An 11,900-nucleotide genomic window follows, 5' to 3' on the forward strand; every position below is an offset into this window, starting at 1 on the left:
AGAACTGATCAAATGTGAATCAATATTCTGTTACTGTAATAACTATTTCTCGAGTAAATTGTTTTCAGAAACATCTTGTAGTGTATTGTTTAGCTGTAAAATGATAAAGTTTGCTCCGGCAGGTGGGCGGTGCTTGGTATTTCCTCAACATGGCGGATGGGCTACAAAATTTCTCAATTTACATCTAAACAGTACACTAACATATGTTTCTGAAAACATTTGAGGCGAGAAATAGACATTACAGTAACAGAATATTGATTCATATTTAATCAGCGCTGCCTATTTTGATCAGAGTTCGCGAGTGATTGACGGCTGGCTCCAACTCGGCTCTGATTGGTTGTTTTTCGTCTGGTCTGTGAAATCCTGCAGATGCCATTAGGAGCACCGGAGGACACCAGAAGACACAGAGGCACATGATTTTTTTTTTCAGATTACCTGTCTCATGCACTACTGTCAAGATATAGTGACTGTTTTATAAAAATTACTTTTTTAATCATATTTGCTCCAATTCTACTCACTGCTGCTTTAAGTTGTACTTCATCTGTATGTTAAAATGCCACACTAAATATACCTGATAAAATGAACTGCATAATAGAGTGTTACGCGTCTCTCTGTTCTGTTGTTTTCCTTGTGTGTGTCTGTTCTATGTCTTTAAGTTCTAGGTGCAGCTCCCTGACTGCTGATTGAGAGCACCTGTGTGAAGCTGTGGGCTGGGCCTATATAGGTGGTTCGTTACTCTGCCCACACTCTCTCTCTCAACTCCCTGACACAAGACGCAGCTCTTTGTGGTCCATTATGTTAACCTTTTTCTCTGTTTTGTTGTACATAAATGTTGGATTATGTTGCGTCTAACCCTGTTGTGTGTCCCTCTTTAAGTTGCGGCTCTCAAGTCAGTCGTAACATGACTTAAACCAATGACATTTCTAAAAAGAACACTGATGCTAATTGAAATTATATTACACCATTTTGGTATTACTAACAATCTTCTTGCCTTTAGTATGCACTACAATTAACAGGGGATGGCATTTGCTGTTCTGAATGAACAGCACGGCATTTGGAAAAAGAGCGTGTTTGCTATTTCTCAGGAGTGAAATGCCTCATTACAACATGGGAAGACCCTAGTGACCCGAGATAGAGAATAGAAATGTGTGTATTGGAAGCCAAAGCACAAACACAGGCCGATACTGAAAGAGCTGAAAGGATTCTGCTTCGTTGCAGACAGATGCACTCTGGGTCAAAATGTAAAATAATTTCTTATAACCCAAAGAGCAGTACGCAAGAGGTAAAAGCAAGAGGTAAAATCTCTTATCTGAGCAGTGCGCTATCAACGGCTTGAAGCAGTGCCTCCAGGTTTTCTTCTCTCAATGGGAAAATTATAGTAACAGAAAAGGCTTAATACACACACAGAGCGAGGCGTTTTAGATGTGCTCCTTGTGTAGCTTTCACCCCTGCAGAGCTGCTGTGACCTGAGGCTTCATGAATGCCATTTCTGAATGCTAAGGTGTTCAAAATACTTGCGTAAAATACCACTTATTCACAAAGCAATAATAAATAATAAACGGCAATGAAATATAACATTTATTTTTCCATTCCCATGGCCAAAAAAAGTTTTTCTTTAAGTTATCTTTTCTGAAAGTTTCTAAAAGCCATTTTTTTAAAACTACTGTATATCAAGATCAACTTAAAGGACCAGTTTGTAACATATCGGGGGATCTATTAGCAGAAATTAAATATAATATTCATAATTATGTTTTCATTAGTGTATGATCACCTGAAACTAAGAATCGTTGTGTTTACGTTAGCTTAGAATGAGCCCATAGGGAGCAGGTCCTCTTCATGGAGTCTGCCATGTTGCTCCGTCATGTTTCTACCAAGCCCCCAGGAGTGACAGGCTTTGAAGCAAATTTTTGTATTGGCCAAACTAGTTCTCTTTATACATCCATAGTTTCTACAGTAGTCCAGAACGGACAAACCAAACACTGGCTTTAGAGAGAGCCTTTCACGTTTTTACGTTACCTGAAGTCCACCGTATACGCTTGTGAAATTGCGGTAACGTGAGCCACAGAGTGCAAAACTGTGGTACCGCCAGCTGCCGTCTGACTTCCTGTTGCTCTTAAAGTAGTGTTATTATGGTAAAGATGGCGTCTGAGCGAGGTCAATGGCGGAGGGATACGACCAGCACCCTCACATTTTAAATCCAAAGTGGTAAACACTACACATTCAGTAAAGTATGGAAACACTTTGGGTTTCATACATTGCCAGGAAAAGCAGAGCTAGATATGATGGCTAAAGCTGCATGCTAAGTCTGTCATGGTCAGGAAACGTTATCGTATTGCGGTAACGTGCGGTCAAGCCAGCTGTCATTCCTATCTCTGTGGTCAAATCAGCCGGCGCTACAACTGTAGCGCACCCATATACTGACATTTATGTTAAATGCATTCAAACGGCCCCGATGGAGCTGACCATGGATGTATAGCGACGGACTTGGCAAAATTAGCAGCCCTTGAGACCACGTGTAGTTTTCAAAGTAAGGTGTTAACAAAGGGAACTATATACAAAACACATATATGGAAATAAGATTGATTGGATTATATTCACCAGAAGTATAAAACATTACATGTCCCTTATAAATTAAAAAGAAGATACCACTAATTTGTGAGGGAAATGTCTTTATGCTTTGATTTTTGGGTTGCTGGAATTTATTTTATAAAAAATGCCTGACAGTGACTGATATTTTTGACTACAGGACATCTCTGACTACATACAAGCTGAAAATCAAACACTGTTAATGTATCAATTTAGACAATTTCCAAAGTAAAAGTCCCTAGAAGTGTATTATTCTTTTTTTTTTCTCATGGTCTAGTTTTAGAAAAGTAAATCAAATCGCAATACTTGGAAATCGCAATACATAGCAACACTAAAGTAGTGTTATTATGGTAAGGATGACCTCTTACATTACCCTTTCTCACATTACCACAGTCTTGGAAAGGGAGGAGTGAACAGAAGGGTATTCAGTTGGTGGCAATCTGCAACATCACCACTAGATGTCACCAAATCCTACACACTGTACCTTTAACAGTGACTGGCTTATAAGTATAAGACTGCTGGGTTATGGTTTGATTCTATTTAAGTTTCCGCACAGTACTTTAACAGACGGCACATTAACCCCTGTCTAATACCTCAATTTATTTCCAATAGACAGTATTAAGGTCTTCAAAAGAAAACTAGCAATTTAAAAGCCCTATCTATCCAGCGAGTACCTCGCATTGTTGAGTATTGATATCCTCCCAGCGCCTCGTCTGTTTGTCTTTCTGATCTGCGAGCTCTCTGTTCCAAGCTGCAGGTACAAGATGTTCACCAAGGGATATGGAATTCATTTATTTCAATTTGATTTCAAATCGAGAGCAGTGGCACATGTAAGAAATGTAAATAGCTGCACCTGAAATGAAACCCCCACGACAAAAGGAAGTGTTTGATATGTATATTGTGAGTGATTTTCAGAAGTAATGCAAGTAAGCTATCCATTAGTGGAAGTATATAGGCGTAGCTGATGGGTGGCATTGTGGGTAGTGTGATGGAGTTCCTTTTAGATCAGAGAATATACTGTATTCAATTTGCAATATTTGTATTTAATTGCTAGGCAAAAAGCAGAGAGAGGTAGGTTTGCAGCTGCACCCACATCACTCCTCTCACCCCTCACAGGTAGACAGACAGATCTTCGCACAGGAAAGGACTGATGAGAGATGGAGCAAACTGTTTCTCCTTTCCTTTTGTACATCTACCCAGAATCCACTGATCAATAGTTACTCATGATGTCTGGCTTTCTTGCTATCCCTCTCTTTGCCCTGCCTTAACCTTCTCTTTCTCTTTCCCTTTTGTCCATCCTTTGTTCTATATCCTTTTTTCCTTATTTCTCCTGTCCCTCCCTTCAGTCCTCAAAAAGGCATACCAGCCCAGTTGCACAGCAGTTTGTGAAATGGTCACGAAATTGAATGTATTGATTCGTGTACATAGACACAAATTTCACATTTTTTTCTCGATGGTCAGCACGAAATCAATTCGTATGTAATCCACGTAATTGCTGTAAATTAACCGCAAAGTATATAGAGCAGCGAATGCCAGGTGGGCAAAAACGGGGCTTTCGCAAAGGGTACGCTACTTCCGGTGTTATTTTAACCCAAACCGCAATCTTTCCCTAAAGCTAACTAAGTAGTTTGTTGCCTAACCCTAACCAAGTTGATCGTTTCCTAAACCTAACTAAACAGTTTTATTTTGAAAAGACGAGAGCAGAAAGTGACACGGCGTCATGTGTTGCTGGACATTCATAGGAAAACTCACAACAAAATATGTTGTTGAAAGTCGTGCTGAGCGTCACGAAAAAAAAGGGAAATTTGTGTCTACGTACATGAATCAATAGATCAAATTTCATGACTATTTCACAAACTGCCGTGAGACTGTGTTGATGCACACACATCCAATCCAAAAAAAGGGGGGGCAGGTGCTGAGATTAAAGTGAGCAGATCAGTGTATAAACAAATAATTCTTCCCTTCAATCCTCCCACCTTTTCAGCTCTCCATTTGCCTTCCATTTTTCCATTCACTTTCTTTTTTTTTCTCCATTTCACTTCCTACCCCTCTGTCCCTCGTTCCATCCTTTCTCCTCCCGTGTCACGGTTTTACATTTACTCTTATCCCTTCCTCTCCATCCCATCCCCTTCATCCCCACCGCTCTCCTTTCCCTGCTGTCTCTCATCTCTTGCATGCACCACGGTAGTTGCCTCTAAGGCAATCAAACAGTGGGAGTTTTCAACACAGCAGATGCGCGGGATGGATTGGAGGATGAGTGGAAGAGGTTGAGGGTGAGCAGCACACACGGGCTGGAAAGCTCGGCGGAGAGAGGACAACCTACACCTGTTTCGTGTCAGGAACGTGACAGAACACGCAGCTTTTCCTGACTGCAAACTGAAAGTTTCTAAATCGGTTTTGAAATGTTATTATTTAAAGGGTAACTTCAGGTATTTTTCCACCTGGAGCCTATTTTCCCATATTTTTTGTGTTTAATGGGCACAACAATTTTTGAAATTGGTTCAGTATTGAGGGCTAACGCTGCAGCCACAAAACGAGCTGCGAGGGCAAGTGAGCAGCGTCAAGTGTAACATTACGTCCACTACAAGTGCTTGTTTTTGCCACTGACAGGCTCAGATTGTTATTATAAGTGTCTGACAACATCATGGAAAGGATCCTTCAGAGAAATAAAACGCTTTCCTTTACCTTTCACTAGGGGTATAAGAAAATATCGAGTATTGCGGTATTATGTTTTGTGATACTGTATCGATTCTCAAAAACACTGTATTGATTATTAATTAATAGTTTACATGCAAAGATTAATAAAGTCAATACTTTATTTCATTTGCAAAGATATGCACCCTCTCAGTGTATGTACTTTCTCAAAGTAGAGCTATGATGTTGGATGTTATAGGGGCTGTGATAAATGCAAATGCATATCCCGCTGCTCTGATTGCATAAGAAGTAAACTATTTCTTTATGCATATGGCGGTGTGTTTTCCTAACATTTTATTTAAAAAATCGCAATAAATCGCAATATATTAAATTGGATCCACTGTATTATGATACGTATCGTATCGCCAGATTATTTTGTTTGTTATTGTGTCCAAGTCCCGCTCACGGAGAAGTCTCAAAGTGAAATCTGAATAGCTGTACACTGTGGCTCAAATAAAAACGGGAGGCCATCCGATTCAAAGACCTCATCCACATTGTGGAAATCATCTAAATATTCAGCCATGACATTGAAAATATTTTAGATAAAACTGAGCTACGCTTTCTGTACTCCAACACAATAAACTGTGCCCGGCTGGCACTCGCGTTTCCACCAAGGATATATTCCACTATTCCACCGTTGTCTTCCGGAAACACGTCACCTGATTTCAGAACGATGCTTCTCATTGAGACAGACTTGTTCCATAATGTCAGACACTTATAATAACAATCAGAGTCTGTCATGGCAAAAACAAGCACTTTTGGTGGACGTAAATGACGGTGCCAGCATGCCCCAACAGCACCATATTGCATTCTGTGTGCCTCTGCCATCGACAGCGCTGTCCTTCAATACTGGACCAATTTCAGAAATTGTTGTCGCTGTTAGTCAGTTAAACACAAAAATATGGGAAAATAGTAGGGATGGGGAAAAAAATTGATTCACCTAGGTATCGGGATTTTTTTCATTACGGTTTTGAAATTTATTTTTTTTATATTTGCTTCAGTTGAGTCTATGCGGACGTAGAAGGAAGTTAGCGCTTTTATTATTGTAGTCAGAGTAACTTGACATCATATCAATTCCGTATCCGTCACCAAATCAAAATACAGCGAGCCGAAACGATAAAGCAAAAAAAGGTGCAGGGTACGAACTGCAGCCTCACATTTTAAATCCAAAGTGGTAAACACTACACATACAGTAAAGCATGGAAACACTTTGGGTTTCACACATTACCAGGAAAAGCAGAGCTAGACATCATGGCTAAAGCTGCATGCTAACTCTGTCATGGACAGGAAACATTACTGTGTTGCGGTAACGTGCGGTTAAGCCAGCTGTCACTCTCATCTCTGTGGTCAAATCGGCCGACGCTACAACTGTAGAGCACCCATATACTGACATTTATGTTAAATGAATTCAAACGGCCTCAATAGAGCTGACCATGGATGTATAAAGAGAACGGAGCTGATGGTAAAGCTGGAGACGGACTTGGCAAAGTCAGCACAAGTATACACGTGTGACTATGTCCAGTTTTCAAAATAAAGTGTTGACAAAGGGAACTGTATATATACAAAATACATAAGTAAGTAAGATTGATTGGATTATATTCACCAGAAGTATAAAACATTAAATGCCCCTTAAAAGGAAATACCACTACTTTGTGAGGGAAATGTATTTATTCTTTGATTTTTGGGATGCTGGAAAACATTTTTGAATAGATAATGCCTGACAATGACTGAAATGTTTGACTTTAAGGACATCTCTGACTATATACTTGCTGAAAATCAAACATTTTTACTGTATCAATTTAGATATTTTCCAAAGTAAAAGTCCCTAGAAGTGTATGATTAAAGATTTTCCCACGGTTTAGTGTTGAAAAAGTGAACAAAAATCGCAATGAATCGTAATATCGAATCAGTACCACAGTATCCTGATAGTATCGAATCGGGAGATAGATGTATCGTCCAAGCCCTATACCGTTTAGTGCCCTCCCTCAATACTGGGCCAATTTCAGAAATTATTGTCGCTTAGACACCAAAACATGGGAAGATATAGTGTCCAGGTTGAAAAATACCTATGTTACACTTTAAAAATTGTTTCTATCCTCAAGATTCTGGTTGTAAAAGTTGGTTGGTCAGGAGATCATCACTTTTCCTTTTAGTCCATCTTTTTTTTACTGCTAACAATATCACATAGATAAACTGTAGTTTCCTATTGAGAAGCGCAGCAAATTGGACACATTTAACAGCACTAATGGTAATGTGACAGGACATTATCACCATTGTGTTCTGCATGGTATGACAGACATAATTACCTCAGTGGCATGAGTCAAGTGTTCATAAGCCATCCACGGCCTATTTGCGTTCAGTCACACACACACAGATGATGACTGGGAGTACATTTCTCTCTCCCCCCCTCCTTGTTGTTGTTATTGTTGTTACTGCTGCTGCCATGCTAATTAATTCAAGACTCCAACAATATAGTATAAGTAGCAAAACGCAACGCCAAAACCCCGGAGGAGGCAACAGCATAATTACACAACAGTTTAATTAGCAAAGAGATACATTGTAATTAACGCCGCGCGCGCCTTGTAAAGCGTCATCACGTGCATGTTAAACGCTAGAAATGGGGCTCTAAGACTGCTCGAGTGCTTCATCACTTGACACATCAAACGAACACGGAGAAGGCATCTAGTAGAAAACGAGTTGTTAGTGGGATGAAAGGAGATGCTGTGCCTCTGCTGCAGGCAGAACAGTGGAACATTTCTACATAAAGAGTGTGTTGTGTGTGTAAGACAAAGGGAAAATTAAAATCTCTCTTGTTTGCTCTGCTCAAAACGTACTTAATGTTTTAATCTTCTAAATAATCACAAATCTTAGTGAGCCTGCTGCTGCTGCCTCGGTTTTAATGAGAAGAGACGGAGGAGAAGGAAGGAAGCGTCGCTGTCCATGGTGCTGAAAGTAAAGCTGCTGCTATAGAGACGCGTGCACCCCTCCTCTCCTCGCGCTCCTCCACGCGTCCTCCTGCCCGGCTGCACGCGCACAGACACACAGGCACACATACACACATAAAAGACAGACGCAAGATAAATGCGTTATACCTGTATAGTTTGGCGGTTGTAGACTTTCACTACGTGGAAGTTAAAACTGTAAATCCCTTTGCGCGGCGAGATGAAGTTACTTCTCTCCTCGTCGAAGTTCTTCCCGACGTTTACTAGAACCTGAGAGAAAGAAAGGAAGAAAGAAAGAAAGAAAGAAAGAAAGAAAGAAAGAAAAAGACATTTCATTGATAAAATTGCTTTATCCAGCTGGTGTCTTTCACTGTATTTGCACTCAGTCACTGCGGGATCACATGGGTGCATAAAGGATTTATTACATACGAACAAACAACATTAAGACAATCCTAAATGTTATCAAATAGCCTAATAAACTAAAAAAAAAAAAATAGATGTACATTTAGCCAAAATTCTGATAAATGGTGTTCTTAGGATTTGTTTATTTCGTATAGAATTATCTAATTTACAAGCAACCTGTTTGACCCACATTGTACATTTTCTTTTGGGAATGATTTCTAAAATATTGAAATTGATAGGCTATCTCACTTCTTTTTTGATAGGTAGAGGATTCTAAAGGGCCCCTCTGGCCCCCCTGGACCACACATTCAGATCCACCGGTGTAGCGGAATAACTCTTAAGCTTTTATCCAGGCTTTTTCTTCCCCCCCTTGTCAGAACTTCCAAACTTGTACGAGAAGAATGAAATGAAAGAGAACTTAATCAATCTTTCAAATGGAAAATTTCAATTATGCATTCCTGCAGCCAAATGTCTGGTTTTTATGGGCGGAGGCGAACTATGAGCGTGTAATTGAACGGCAGTTTGAGAGAGAATTAACCTTTAACGGCAGGCGGGTAGGACCGAGCCCTCGCGACCTGCCGTTACTAAATTATTTGGCGACATGTCAGATCCCATATCGCATATTGTCAGCTCAGAAAAAGTTGAAATATTAAAAAAAGGGGCTTGCCTACCTAGTTTCCCCCAAAACCACTTTGGGGACGTTTTATACCTATAAAAAGAATTGTCACTGAGACAGATTAAAATTTCAGCTCCACTTTTTAGTTATCTAGCTGAGACCATTACGCAGCTGCGTGTATATCCAGCCACTAAGCTTATTATATCCACCCTGGATTCCTGGTTTAAGGAACTTTTTTTTGATATTTTCACACAACACGCTCAAAGACAAAGTTCAGCCAACATTGCACTTTTTTAAGATCCATAAAAAGACCACATGAAACAATCTTCTGGGAGCTCATTTTGGCGCAGAAATATTTTTTTTGTGCGTAAATGCGTATTTTTAGTTTCTGTAAAAATGTGTGACATTTCCATCCATTGATGGCTTCCATACACTATTTGACAACATGACAAGAAACACACGCCCACACACACACACCATGTGAAACTTCATATGCTCGCTGATGTACAACATTCCTTCATCAGGTATTCCTTAGAAATAAAAGCGTAAAAACTGTCTGAAAACAAATTAAACTTACTTTTCTTTGATTTGATTTTTTTTTTTTACAATAAAATAGAATAGATATGAGTTTCTCCTACCCGGTCGAAGTAGATGACCATGGTCCGGTTGCTCATCTCGGACGGTTCGTGGTTGGTGTTCCGGACCGCGGAGAAGGCCACCTTGGCGCTGCCGGAGCGCACCGAGATCCCGAGCGCGGTGCCGGTGGGGTCGGCGGTGGGGTTGGAGTCACACACCACGAGACACTTCCCCTCCAGGATGATTGGTTCCGTCTCGTTCTGAGCGCGGGCCGGGCTGCTCGCCGCGAGCCACACGGCACTCAGCAGGCAAAACGCCAACATACCGGGAACGGAACGACGACGAACTTCTTCTCCGGTCGTCTTCACACCTTTTTGAAAACCTGCGGGTCTATTTCCCCCTTGGAGAAAAAAAAGTAAAGAGTTTCCCGCGGTGTTTCCCCTGAGATGAACCTTTACAACTAGAGATGCCACTCCGTTTTCTTTGGATTTAATTAGCCCAGTGCCTCGCGCAGTCTCTTGGAGAGGGGAAGAAAAAACCAGACGGTTTATTTTTAGGCGTCTCTCCTTTTTCTCTCAGTTTACTGCCGCCGTATCCCGGATCTCGAGTCGCCAGTTTTTCACCACTTCTTTTTCCTTCTTCTTTTCTCACTTCTCGGCAGCTTTTTTCTGTCACTTGGAAACACAAGAAGAAGAAGCGGGAGTCGCGCGCGGTGCGGAGGGGCCCTGGACGAGTGACGAGGCAGCACAACTCATAGCGCGCGGTGGTGGTGGGGGGGAGGTGTGGGGGGGGGAGCTCCGTCTGCGCTCTCTCTCTCTCGCGCGCGCTTGAATTATTGATATGTGAGATATGAGAGTTTCAAACACAAAAGGCTCGGGAGGAAGAGGAAGGGACGCAGCGCGCGAGCGCAAGATGCTCCCGCCCTGGTCCTACTCCTCTTTTTTTCTTTTTTTTTCTTTTTTTACAGACCCCTCCCTCCCTCCTTCCCCCGGTAACCGAGACCCATCATCGGATTAGCGCGTGCGCGTCTTCGATATTTTCCAATCACTGCGTGCCGACCGCCCCCCTCCCCGCCCCACCGCTTTATCTAGCATCTCTCTCTCTCTCTCTCTCTCTCTCTCTCTCCTTCTCTCTTTCTCCTTCTCTCTCTCTCCCTCTCTCTCTCTCCTTCCCTGCTTTCCCCTCCCCCTGTCTTTCTCACACATCTATCTATCTATCTGTCTGTCTATCTATCTATCTATCTATACATCTATCTATCCATCTTTCAATTTATCTTCTATCTATCTATCATCTATCCATCTATCATATATCTATCTATCTATCTATCTATCTATCCATCTATTCATCTATCCATCTATTCATCTATCCATCTATCTATCTATCCATCTATCCATCTATCCATCTATTCATCTATCCATCTATCTATCCATCCATCTATCCATCTATCCATCTATCCATCTATCTATCTATCCATCTATCCATCTATCCATCTATCTATCTATCCATCTCACATCTGTCAAAAGTCAATCATCCTATATATCATACACACATGTTGTCTTTTTGCTCTCTTTCTCTTTATCTCTCTTTCCTCTCCCTCTCCTCCTCCTCACCCACCCAAACACACACACAATGTCTTCTCTGCATCTTACAGGTGAACCACAGGAAAGAAGTAGCAGTCCTTATAAAGGAGGAGCCATATACTGTACACATAAGCAGCCAGAATCCAAACTCGTGATGTTCCGCTACTCACCACCATCATCTCCATCATCACCATTATCATCATTAATGTCATCATTGAAGCAGAAGACTGCCTGTTGAACTGCTCCTGCAAAACCAGCAGAGAGGAGATGAGATGTCTCCAGGGTGTGTAAATTTACCTCCTGAAGCTATGTGGAAATCTCAAAGTTTGCAGAGGGATTTAATTAAATCTGCAAACAGACATGGTTTAAGCGTAATGGTTTTAAATAATTCCCAAATATCAAGGAAACATTAGGCGTCTTTGCTGTCCCTGCAGCCGTAAAAAGACACCACAGGGAGGTGCAGCAATGCAGAAAGTGTGTCAAATGAGCACCGCTGGGAGCCAA

The 11,900-nt window shown here is 41.2% G+C and overlaps 1 protein-coding gene across 1 annotated transcript in view; it reads right to left on the minus strand.

Annotated features, from left to right (window-relative positions):
• cbln1 (cerebellin 1 precursor) overlaps positions 1-10,956 on the minus strand; it is a 32,464-nt gene extending 21,508 nt beyond the window's left edge. Inside the window, exons 1-2 of the mRNA XM_037768534.1 lie at positions 9,879-10,956; positions 8,373-8,492 (exon numbers count right to left, since the gene is read on the minus strand). Of these exons, the coding sequence (XP_037624462.1) occupies positions 8,373-8,492; positions 9,879-10,139 (381 nt within the window). The 5' untranslated portion in view covers positions 10,140-10,956. The remainder of the gene's footprint in view (positions 1-8,372; positions 8,493-9,878) is intronic.
• Positions 10,957-11,900: the final 944 nt, after the last annotated feature.

Source organism: Sebastes umbrosus, chromosome 4 (assembly GCF_015220745.1).
Source record: "Sebastes umbrosus isolate fSebUmb1 chromosome 4, fSebUmb1.pri, whole genome shotgun sequence".
NCBI classification, from domain to species: domain Eukaryota; kingdom Metazoa; phylum Chordata; class Actinopteri; order Perciformes; family Sebastidae; genus Sebastes; species Sebastes umbrosus.